At 45.4% G+C, this 12675-nt stretch overlaps 1 protein-coding gene across 1 annotated transcript; it reads left to right on the top strand.

The window, feature by feature from the left end:
• Window positions 1-3657: 3657 nt before the first annotated feature.
• NR2E3 (nuclear receptor subfamily 2 group E member 3) lies at window positions 3658-11247 on the top strand. The gene is made up of 6 exons (XM_058156366.1): window positions 3658-3757; window positions 5650-5916; window positions 7726-7907; window positions 9235-9475; window positions 9974-10079; window positions 10760-11247. The coding sequence occupies exons 1-6, from the start codon at window positions 3673-3675 to the stop codon at window positions 10890-10892; spliced, it is 1014 nt and encodes a 337-aa protein (XP_058012349.1). The 5' UTR covers window positions 3658-3672; the 3' UTR covers window positions 10893-11247.
• The last annotated feature ends 1428 nt before the right edge of the window (window positions 11248-12675 follow it).

Genomic DNA, 12675 nt, shown 5'->3' with positions numbered 1-12675 from the left:
GAACAAAGTGGGTAGAATCGGAGCAGAGGCAGATCTAACATCTTGGGAACCCAAGCGGGCCTCACCCTGCCTATTTGACGACCGAAATAAAGGAACCTTCCGGAAAAGGAATCGTCTCTCCAAGAACACAACTTAGTGGCAGATGTGCGAAGCCGGAGGGCGTAGAAATGGTGCGCCCAGAGTCCCTGTCAAGGTGGGGGGGGGTCATCGCCTTCTGCTGTCATCCTGAGCTCGCGGGCGGAAATCTTGAGAAATCTTTCTCGTTCTTTGATTATGGAGCTAATGGTCCCACCTTTGAAAACTAAAGATTAAGAAGATGACAGACAGAGGCAACTGCTTACACAGCGTTAATGACTAATCTTTTGCGCTACAATACAGAAGCCCCGAAGAGGAAGGACTCACACACGAGCATAGCACACACCAAGCACACATGAAGTATCCAGAAGAACCAGGGTTTTTGATGGTCTGGACTAGAGGACGATCTGTTTAAGAGGCTTGGAGCAGACTTGAGTTTTTCTAGTGAGTCTTCACCAAAGGTGTTCTTCTAGTAATTTATCCCAGCTTCGCCTGGGGAATACTGCTCAGCTCACAAGAGTTTCCTGCCTTTGGGCCTCCAATTCGAAACTGAAGGAGAAGAAGTCAGAACTCCGCACAAAGAACCCGTAAGCCCAATCCCCTTGTCATCAGCCACTGTTATGACTGCCTCCCCGGTGAAGTCCTTGATGAACAGAGGAATGGAGGCCAGCCAATTAGGTAAGCGATGGTGTCGCAACTCTTCAGACTGTGCTTTTTTTCTTTCATTTGGGCCAAAAGCAGCTCACCCAACAATTGGCAGGAAGTTCTGCCAATCCTGCTGGGAAGTTCAGTGATATTCTTAAGGGTGGTGGCAAAGGGAGCATCATTTAAGGGAGCAAAGGGACCATCATTTGTGTTGTAAATGTTGTACCTTGATGAACGTCTCTTTTCTTTTATGTACACTGAGAGCATATGCACCAAGACAGATTCCTTGTGTGTCCAATCACACTTGGCCAATAAAAATTCTATTCTATTCTATTCTATTCTAAGTTGCTCCTTGTGCCTCAAATCATCTTTCTTTCCTGTATCTCAAGTAGCGATACGCAATCTGTGGAGCACAGACCAAGCTAGGGGTTCCCACGCAAATATTTGTCATAGTGTCTTGTTGTTCAACAGGGTTATTATTAATCAACTCGTGTGGGAATTTGGTTAGGAGCTGGTCAAGCTCAGACTATCGCGAGGTTATTGGAGATGCTGAATATTGTAGAGTGCATTGCTTTCTTAGTTGCTAAGAGAGTATCAGAGCATCATTGAACACCTGGGAGAATCTTCAGGCAGGTACAATTAAGTTGAGGGGCGGATGGACCACCTAGTTCGAAATGTGGGGAAGGAAATGGCTGAACCATGAAAAGTTCTCTCCCCCATTTTCTCTGGATGGATAGAAGATTGGAGTTACTCTTTTGTCTACATCTATCAATTATGACAAACTGAACTTGGAAAATAAGTAAATAAATTTAAAGCAAATCAAGGTTAAAAAAAAAAATAGAGCAGCAAAGCAAGCAAGCATAAGCTCCAGCAATGTAGAAGTGAACTATCCACTGGAGGTTCTTTAACCCCTCACATTTTCTGTTGAAAAATCTGTTGGCTTCGCCTCCTTTGCTGTTTGCTGCAACTTTCCGGTCCTTAATTGTCCTCTTCTCTGTTCTCTGTAGCGCTTAGTCTGACTCCTGGCAAAGCAGGGAGCCCCGTGTTGCTCTGCAAAGTATGTGGCGATACCAGCAGCGGGAAGCATTATGGCATCTACGCTTGCAATGGCTGCAGCGGGTTCTTCAAACGCAGCGTCCGACGGAAGCTGGTTTATAGGTAACGGATACTACGGTTGGGAGTAGAGGAAGGGTAAACGATCTATAATCATGCACTCTTTAACTGGGGTCAAGCTGTGAGAAGATGAAGGGGCTTTCGGGACACGCTGCCTGGCAGAGAGGAAGACTGCGATCGGTTCCCGCACATTTTCATGTTTAATTCTGAAGGACCAACAGGGTCCAGATGTGGCCTCGCTAAACCCAACCACGGCACTGTAGTTTGTCCTGTTCAGACTTCATCTTTAGACTGTCGGGAAAGAAATCTAGGATAATAGATTTATCTATTATCTCTATTATTGATTTAGAAATCTAGGATAATCGATAATAGGATAGGATGTAAGGGGCGTGCATAAATGCACCAGCATGCCTACCGTCCCTGGCCTGATGTTTTCTTTTCTTATTCATATCCTTTACATGTATTTATAATTATGTTTACACTTGTAACTGTCATAAAATACATGCTTGATGAAAATAACAGCAACAACAACAACAACAACAATAATAATATCAAGCCCGCCCATCAGCCTGCAATGTTTTGACATTTAGGGGAGAGGGAAAGGAAGTGCAGATCTTCTCAATGGGAGCAACTGACCCAATAATGGAGACTTCTGTTGTAGGGCTTTCCCAATCCGAGCCCTTCTGGTAGAGACAAGTCACTGTTCCGTTGAAGAGGCAGGAAAGGTTGGAGGGTCCACTTTTGGTCAATTCATTTTGTTTCTAGTTTTAGGTAAAGGTAAAGGTTCTTCTTGCATATATGTGCTAGTCGTTCCCGACTCTAGGGGGCGGTGCTCATCTCCATTTCAAAGCCAAAGAGCCAGCACTGTCCGAAGATGTCTCCGTGGTCATGTGGCCGGCATGACTCAATGCCAAAGGCGCATGGAACGTTGTTACCTTCCCACCAAAGGTGGTCCCTATTTTTCTACTTTCATTTTTTACCTGTTTTTGAACTGCTAGGTTGGCAGAAGCTGGGACAAGCGACGGGAGCTCACCCCCGTTATGCGGCACTAGGGATTCGAACCGCTGAACTGTCGACCTCTCGATCGACAAGCTCAGCGTCCTAGCCACCGAGCCACCACGTCCCTTACTTTTAGTTTTAGAGGAACCCCCAAAACAAATCCTTTCTAAGCTTTGGAGAATTGAGCCATACAATTCAGTGCTAAAATGGACCACTAGTCCTGTGATCTCCTACATCAGTTTAGCTCCTCTTTGTACTTTGTACTCCTCTAGTGTTGCAAGGAGAAAGCACGTTTACCCAATGTAACGTGCCGAATTTGGGGATGAGGTGAAGGAACATCCTTAGTTTTGCGTTCTTGTTTCTGGCCCCACTTTCAGGAGGCATTGAGTTACGACCTCCAGTTTTGTGATACATCTTCAATCTCCTCCACCCCTCTAGATACGTTATTTTTCTGTTTTCAGGTGGGGATGGGACACTTCCTGCCCCAATCTCAAATCCAAGGTGCCGATTTTCTTCTCAATACTGAAACGTCAATGCTTGGTGTGTCTCTTGGCTTCAAGAGGACAAATTTCAATTTTAAAGAAATCGATGGAGACTTAAGTGATTCTAGAAACATTTAGCTGTTCTGGGACAGCAACTTTCAGAGAACTCACCGGATTTAGCCTTTCTGTAGTTCTGGGTCTAGATTTTCTTTCAGTTTTTACTTTTCTTGGAACAGGTGTTTGTTTTACATAGCACAGAATCCCATCGCTCCCCGAAAATTTTTTTTTAGAATTCCTGGCAGGTGCATTTAATAGAATCTTATCTTGTCCTCTTGACAGGTGCCAGGTTGGCAGTGGAATGTGCCCCGTGGACAAAGCGCACCGAAACCAGTGCCAAGCTTGCCGCTTGAAGAAATGTCTCCAGGCAGGAATGAATAAAGATGGTAAACCTGAATGTGGGGAAAAGGGCCGATTCTCAGTTGAGCAGTAAACTGGACAGGATAAGTCTTTAGCAAGCAGATCTTACATCTGCTTACAAATGCACAGGTACCGTGTATGTGGTACCTCGCTCAATAGTAGTAACTGTGAGAAGGATCTTGGAGTCCTAGTGGACAACAACTTAAATATGAGCCAGCAGTGTGCAGCAGCTGCCAAAAAAGCCAACACAGTTCTGGGCTGCATAAACACAGGGATAGAATCAAGATCATGTGAAGTGTTAATATCACTTTATAATGCCTTGGTAAGGCCATGCTTGGAATATTGAATTCAGTTTTGGTCGCCACGATGTAAAAAAGATGTCTAGAAAGAGTGCAGAGAAGAGCAACAAAGATGATTAGGGGACTGGAGGCTAAAACATATGAAGAATGGTTGCAGGAACTCGGTATGCCTAGTTCAATGAAAAGAAGGACTAGGGGAGACATGATAGCAGTGTTCCAGTATCTCAGGGGCTGCCACAAAGAAGAGGGAGTCAAGCTATTCTCCAAAGCACCTGAGGGTAGAACAAGAAGCAATGGATGGAAACTAATCAAGGAGAGAAGCAACTTAGAATTAAGGAGGAATTTCCTGACAGTGAGAACAATTAATCAGTGGAACAACTTGCCTCCAGAGGTTGTGAATGTTCCAACACTGGAAATTTTAAAGAAGATGTTGGATAACCATTTGTCTTATGTGGTGTAGGGTTTCCTGCCTGGGCAGGGGGTTGGACTAGAAGGCCTCCAAGGTCCCTTCCAACTCTGTTATTATTATTACAAGCAAACCTTCTCCACCTGCTGCCTTATAGATGCATGAATTCATTGATGATATATTTATATCCCACTTTATTTTGTACGACTCAAGGCTGTTTATGCAATGCCCCTTCTTCCTGTTTTTCCCACCATACCAACCTTGTGAGATGGCTTGAGCTGAGAGCGCTTGGCCAAAAGTTCTCCATCTGGCTTCTGTGTCTAAGGAAGGAGCAGAATTCGGAGTTTCTCTGGAGCTCCAAGAACCAGGGATGGGTTCAGATTAGGAGGAGGAAGACGCAGGTTCTAATCCAGTGGTGAAATCCCAATTTTCTTACTACCGGTTCTGTGGGCATGGCTTGATAGGCACGGTGTGGCTTGGTGGGCGTGGCAGGGGAAGGATACTGCAAAATCTCCATTCCCTCCACTCCTGGGGGAAGGATATTGCAAAATCTCCATTTCCACCACACTCTGAGGCCAGCCAGAGGTGGTATTTGCCGGTTCTCCGAACTGCTCAAAATTTCCGCTACCGGTTCTCCAGAACCTGTCAGAACCTGCTGATTTTCACCCCTGTTCTAATTCCTCCCCAGCCATGAGAATTCTCTGGGGGACTTTGGACCTGGAATTCTTTCTCTTTCAGCCCAACAGTCAAGGTGGAATAGTGGTGAAGGATCTAGATTAGGACTTGGGAGACTCACCATAGACCTTGGGCCACCTGTGGTTTTTGAAGACACTCGCATAAGGGCTTGAAACCAGTGGTGGGATTCAGCCAGTTCGCACCACTTCGGGAGAACTGGTTGTTGACTTTCTGAGCAGTTTGGCAAACTGATTGTTGGAAGAAATCATTAGGGCAGAGAACCAGTTGTTAAATTACTTGAATCCCACCCCTGCTTGAAACCAAAGGTGACCCAATCAGCCCAATTGCTTCTGTTTAGGGCAGGGGTCTGCAAACTTGGCTCTTTTAAGACTTGTGGACTTCAACTCTGAGACAAGCCCACAAGTCTTAACAAGAGCCAAGTTTGCATACCCCTGTGTTAGGGGAACACACTCAAGAGGAGGAAATGAAAACTTCTCTGCCCACTTCGGTGCTTATCTTGACCGTCTTCTGTTTCCAGCGGTTCAGAACGAACGCCAGCCACGCAGCACGGCTCATGTGCACCTCGACTCCACAGACCTCCATTCGGAACAGCAGCCAGAACATGTGGCCGTCACTCAGGGGGTTCCAACACCACCCCACCCTTCCCTGCAGAGCCACAGGGTCCCCCCCGGCTGCTCTGTAAGTGGGGTTTTGCGGGCCCAAGCGTTAACTCCCTCCAACAGCCACCGTTTCATGGCCAGCCTGATGACGGCAGAGACCTGTGCCAAGCTGGAGCCAGAGGATGGTAGGTGGCTGGTGGTTGAGAAGGGGAGCGAGGGAGGAGGTCTGCCTGAAGGGACTCAACAAGGGGGTGAAGCTACCCCCCCCCCCGCAGAATGTCAAGATCTGCAAACAGCAGTGCCCCCTGCTGGTGCAGTCTTAGCTCTTCCAAGGGATGCTTAAGATTTAGGATGAATTTTAGAATACAATAGAATAGAATTTTTTATTGGCCAAGTGTGATTGGACACACAAGGAATTTGTCTTGGTGCATATGCTCTCAGGGTACATAAAAGAAAAGATAACTTCATCAAGGTACAACATTTACAACATAATTGATGGTCAATATATCAATATAAATCATAAGGATTGCCAGCAACAAAGTTACAGTCATACAGTCATAAGTGGAAAGAGATTGGTGATGGGAACTATGAGAAGATTAATAGTAGTGCAGATTCAGTAAATAGTCTGACAGTGTTGAGGGAATTATTTGTTTAGCAGAGTGATGGCCTTCGGGAAAAAACTGTTCTTGTGTCTAGTTGTTCTGGTGTGCAGTGCTCTATAGCATCGTTTTGAGGGTAGGAGTTGAAACAGTTTATTCAGAGAAGAGATCAGCCTTTTCTAGAACTTGTTTTTGCTTTCAGTCTTGTGTTATTGGCAAGCAAGAGAGATTGCGGGGAGCCTGGAGAGGGGATGGAAGCAGTGATGGAATTCAATTTTTTTAAACTACCAGTTCTGTGGGTGTGGCTTGATGGATGTGGTGTGCCTTCCCATTTAGAACTGGCCCCAAACAAAATATTGGTTAAGCAAGAATCACATTTGGCAATTCCTCTGTTTCATAGTGACATGGTGGCTCAGTGGCTAAGACGCTGAGCTTGTCGAATGAAAGGTCGGCAGTTCAGCGGTTCGAATCCCTAGCGCCGCCTAACGGGGTGAGCTCCCGTTCCTTCTCCCAGCTTCTGCCAACCTAGCCGTTCGGAAGCACGTAAAAGATGCAAGTAGAAAAATAGGGACCACCTTTGGTGGGAAGGGAACAGCGTTCCGTGCGCCTTTGCCGGCCATAGGACCACGGAGTCATGCCGGCCACAGGACCACGGAGACGTCTTCGGAGAGCACTGGCTCTTCGGCTTTGGAACGGAGATGAGCACCGCCCCCTAGAGTCGGGAACGACTAGCACATACGTGTGAGAGAAACCTTTACCTGTTTCCTACTTTAATGTTTGAGGGTATTTCTCAATTTTAAATGAAGTCAGATTTCTTTTGAGTGTCGAGGAAAAGGATCTTTTGGATTATGTACTGCCCCTAAATATCACAGTATGCAGTATTGCCCCAAAACAGAGGTCCAGATGGGTTATCAAAAGTTCACCAGAGATGTTAACATAGCCGATACAGTGTTCACTATAGAAAATATCACTTTGAAAGATCCTTGGGGCTTAAATAGTGACAGTTCTGCTTCAACCTCTTCACAATTTGTCTTAAATCCCGCTACGATGACTCGCAAACCCTAAATGGGCCTCTGGTGGCTCAGACTGGTAAAACAGTCTGTTATTAACAGCAGCTGCTTGCAATTACTGCAGGTTCAAGTCCCACCAGGCCCAAGGTTGACTCAGCCTTCCATCCTTTATAAGGTAGGTAAAATGAGGACTCAGATTGTTGGGGGCAATAAGTTGACTTTGTATATAATATACAAATGGATGAAGACTATTGCTTGACATAGTGTAAGCCGCCCTGAGTCTTCGGAGAAGGGGGGGGGGATATAAATGCAAATAAAATAAAATAAATAAATAAATAAATACTAACTGCTGCGGACAATACTGATGGGCTGTTTTCCTTCACAGCAGAGGAAAACATCGACGTGACCAATAATGAGCCAGAACACGCGGGCTCAGAAGCTCCCCGGTCCCCACATCTGGCCACCGGCCCTGAAAGCGTTTATGAAATCTCTGCCCGACTCCTCTTCATGGCTGTGAAATGGGCAAAAAACCTTCCCGTTTTCTCAAACCTACCTTTTCGTGACCAGGTGAGTCTCCCGAGCCAGCTCTCGGAAGTGACCGCTTTAGGCAGGAGGATGTCAGAGAGAAGGCACTGAAAGGCTGGTTTCTAAGACGGGATTAATATAAACCAAAGGTAGACGGTTTGTCGCATTTGCATTTTTTTCCCCCACGAACAGGTTGAATTTAGAGATTGGGATGCTTAAATAGAACGGTCTGTTTAAAGAGATTCACTGGAAACCGGTCAAGAGAAACCAACATGGGGAATATTAAAGGAATCTCGCAGCCCTGACTGGCATGTGTGATGGAGCGCAGTGAGGTGGTGAAGGTAGTAGGAAGCACATTCCCAGAAGGGAAGAGGCAATTCAGCCCCCGATATTTTATGTGAGAGAAAGAGGGTGAAGACAGCTCCTCCTTAATCGTTCCCAGAGTATAGCGTAGATCAGTGGTGAAATCCAATTTTTTTTACTACCGGTTCTGTGGGCGTGGCTTGGTGGGCGTGCCAGGGGAAGGATACTGCAAAATCCGCATTCCCTCCACCACTCCTGGGAGAAGGATATTGCAAAATCTCCATTCCCACCCCACTCTGGGACCAGCCAGAGGTGGTATTTGCCGGTTCTCTGAACTACTCAAAATTTATGCTGCCGGTTCTCCAGAACATGTCAGAACCTGCTGGATTTCACCCCTGGCGTAGATGCAGATAGGAGAGTTTTCAGTCTGGCAAGATTCTGTCTATAGGTGTGGAACAATAAATGACTCAGCTGGGTAAGAACTGTCATGTGTCATTCCTGGTTTTGAGCCCGAGATATGGTGACTGAGGTGTTCTGGGACTTGAAGTCCACACAAGTAGCTGATGAATTCTGGGAGTTGAAGTCCACAAATGATGTGATAGAAGGCAGTGAGGAGGTGGATCCCAGGACGGAATGGGTACAATCTGGAGTAGGAAGAGGCAACTGAGCCCTGATATCATGTGTGAGAGAAAGAAGGTGAAGACAGCTCCTTCTCAATAGGTGCCAGAGTATAGCATAGATGCAGGTAGTAGAGGTTTCAGACTGGCAAGATTTTGTCTGTTAGGTGTGAAACGGGAAAGAACTCAGCTTGAAAAAAAAAAATCACGTGTTAGTTTTGGGCCAGACACATGTATGGATCAGGGGAAATAGCAGTTACGGGTTTGGTGAAAACTGCTCACAGTTGGGACTATTATTTTATGAATGAAGTGCCAAAAGGAGGACTATAGAAGGAAAAAGGATGTTTTGGCTGAAATACTTAACAAGGTTTATTCAGGAACAGGAATGACTGCAGCACACTTGTCCCAAAGAGTTTTAAGGACTCAACTCCATGTCCTGTCGCTTGCAGGTGATTTTACTGGAAGAAGCTTGGAGTGAATTGTTCCTGCTTTGTGCTATCCAGTGGTCTTTGCCTCTGGAAACCTGCCCCCTCCTCTCTTTGTCAGAGCTGACCTCCACCTTCCACGCCAAGGCGGCGTCTGGAGGAAGGGACATATGCGCGCTGCAGGAAATAATTGCACGCTTCAAAACTCTGGCGGTGGATCCGACTGAATTTGCCTGTTTGAAGGCCGTTGTTCTTTTTAAACCAGGTGAACCCGGTGGTGGCGATGGGGGAGGCGGGGGGGGGGGGGCAGAAGCACATCTGGGTTACAGGCAAAGTTAAAAAGAAATGTTAAGAGAACCAAAATACAAATCTCCATGGAGAAGTACACAATTTTACAGTCTAGATTACACCGATTAGAACTATGGTTAGGCTGTGTTTTCTTTTGTTTTTCTTATCTCGTGATTTTTGACTAGATTACATCTCTTGCTCTGCCTAACCTCTTATTTGAAAATTCCATCAATTTTGCATATAATACACACACACACACACACACACACACACAGTGTATGTGTGAGCGCATTTGTGCATGAGTGTGTGTATTCAGCCAGCATTCCAAAATTTAGAAAACTGAACCTATACTAATTAGAAACATTTCTGTATAACTATCACAGACCTCAAGAACGTAGAAGCTTGCACCGAGGGAGCAGATCTGTTTATCAAAGTAGCACTGCTTGAATTTCAATTTTTCTTTTTCCTTTTTAAGAAACAAGAGGACTGAAGGATCCAGACCAGGTAGAAAATTTGCAGGATCAATCCCAGGTGATGCTGGGACAACACACTCATATACATTATCCTAGTCAGCCAGTCAGGTACCTAGAGATACGAGTTATTTTCTGTGCTCCCTCAAATTTTGTCTCAAAACTTATTTTAATTTTGTTTTTTTAATGTCAGTTTTTGACCGCTGGTGATTGTATGGAATAGTCCCTGCAGTTTTCTTGGCAAGGTTTTTCAGGAATGGTTTGACATTGCCTCCTATAAGGTTGCAGAAGAGTGACTGGACCAGTAGTGGGTTCCACTTACGGCACTTCTGCGCAGAACCTTCTGCGCATGCGCAGTGCGTCCGTGATGACATCTGGGCAAGTGGGCGGAGTCTCCTGCTGCCACTACCGGTTTGCCTGAACCTGGTGGAACCGGTAGAAACCCATCACTGGACTGGACCGAGTCACCCAGCTGGCTTTGTGGTTGCTAACCTAATGCCTTAATCATGACATCCAAATAAGTCTTAATATTATAATCCTTACAAAATTTGGTTTAAAAAAGCAACTGCCTCTTTCTTTATTCTTTCAGCAATAGTAACATGATAGAAATTTTGAGAGATTCTGAGCAGAGGCTTTCCTTGTTCAGAGCTTCAGTGGCACCCTGGTTAAATTTGGGGTACCAGATTAACAACTTTAGTTTTGATTTTTTTTTTTTTGTATTCTCCTGCTTCTTTGATACAATTCTAGTATTGCACGATTGGTGAAATAAGTCTTTCTATATCGCCTCCTAGGTTTGGAAAATTACTACTGCTGCTCCCTTCGCTGAAATGTATTACTTCGGAACGCATCGAGGTTCTCTTTTTCCGCAGGACCATTGGGAATACCCCGATGGAGAAGCTGCTGTGTGACATGTTCAAAAATTAACAGGCAAAAGTTTTTGGAGGAGTGGCTGAAATTCCTAAGCTGGTTCCTTCGTTTGAAAAACCTGGATCCGAAATGGAAGCAGGAGGAGAGGCAGACGAGAAACCTGTCCTGATGTTTGGGGATCTGGGCTGGAAGCCTTAAGTGCTGCTATTCAGAATAGAGCTGGAAGGGACTCCTGGAGGTCTTCTAGTCCAAGTCATTTCAATTATATAAGGCATCCCACAGCACAAAAACTGCTTCTGATTCACTAGTGCAAGAGACAACCGTGTGGGAATGATACTGTTGGAACTGTAGCGTTGAACTATTGAATGGAATCCAAAGCTAGTCAGTTGTTCTACGTTCAATTAAACCAGGGGTCTGCAAACTTGGCTCTTTTAAGACTTGTGGACTTCAACTCCCAGAGGTCCTCAGCCAGCAAAGCTGGGAATTGAAGTCCACAAGTCTTAAAAGAGCCAAGTTTGCAGACCCCTGAATTAAACCAATATTATGGTTAAGCTCGGATAGCCCTTGACGTACAACCTTTCGTTCAGTGACCGTTTGAAGTTACCACCACGCTGAAAAATAAGTGACTTCACACTTTTCGACTCTTGCCACATCCCTATAGTCACGTGATCAAAATTCGGGTGCTTGGCAACTGACTCGTATTTATGATGACGGTTGCAAGTGCCCTGGGGTCACGTGATCCCACTTTTGCAACCTTCGGACAAGCAAAGTCAACGGGGAAGCCAGATGCACTGAACAGCCGTGTTAATTCGCTTAGCAACTGCTGTGATTCACTTAACCAACGGTGGCAAGCAAGATCGTAGAGTGGGGCAAAACTCACTTAGCCACAGAAGTTTTGGGCTCAGTTTGTCCGTTGAGGACTACCTGTAGGGGCCAAGATCAGTTTCGTGTCAGAAAATAGTGGAAGTGCCTCTTGTTGAGAAAAATCACACGTTCTGTGTTCCTGACTGAGGCACTTTGCTAGCTTGGATATGGAACACAAGAGTAGTCGAGGCCCCGACCTCATCCAGGATTGTTCAGCTATGCTGCTTTCCACGCGATGCAGGACATAAATGGAACCTCTCGACGGGAGCCCGAATCTTTATTTTTATTCAACTGTGCCCGTAGGCCAGCTTTCCGTATCATATCCTGGCAATCAAAACTGGAAATGTAAAAATGAGAGAAAAATCAAATGCCCCATCTTGCTTGGGAAAAATGGGTCTGATCTTTTTCTTCGCCTGGTGGGTATCAGCGGAGAGGGCTTTGTTAGCCATCTTGTATAAATGTTAATAAATGAGTAGTTTGTATTAATAAATGTTAATACATGAGTAGCTTGGGATTGAAACTCCTTGTTTGTTTGAACACAGCTCTCCAACCTTGGCAACTTTTAAGACTTGTGGACTTCAACTCCCAGAATTGCACACTTTTGAACCTGTATCCACTTCTTAATGAAAAACAGTGAGGGTGTTCATGGATAGTGTAGCACAGGGGTCTCCAACCTTGGCAACTTTAAGCCAAGGGGCCGTGATAGCTCAGGCTGGTAAGAAGCCTGTTATTAGAACACAGCAGCCTACAATTACTGCAGGTTCAAGCCCGGCCCGAGGTTGACTCAGCCTTCCATCCTTTATAAGGTAGGTAAAATGAGGACCCAGATTGTTGGGGGGGCAATAAGTTGACTTTGTAAATATACAAATAGAATGAGACTATTGCCTTATACACTGTAAGCCACCCTGAGTCTTCGGAGAAGGGCGGGATATAAATGTAAAAAAAAAAAAAAAGGCCTGGAGGACTTCAACTCCCA

This window comes from Ahaetulla prasina, chromosome 13 (assembly GCF_028640845.1).
Source record: "Ahaetulla prasina isolate Xishuangbanna chromosome 13, ASM2864084v1, whole genome shotgun sequence".
NCBI classification, from domain to species: Eukaryota; Metazoa; Chordata; class Lepidosauria; order Squamata; family Colubridae; genus Ahaetulla; species Ahaetulla prasina.
The sequence above is the reverse complement of the archived record's forward strand: the minus strand, read 5'-3'. Positions and strand labels throughout refer to the sequence as shown.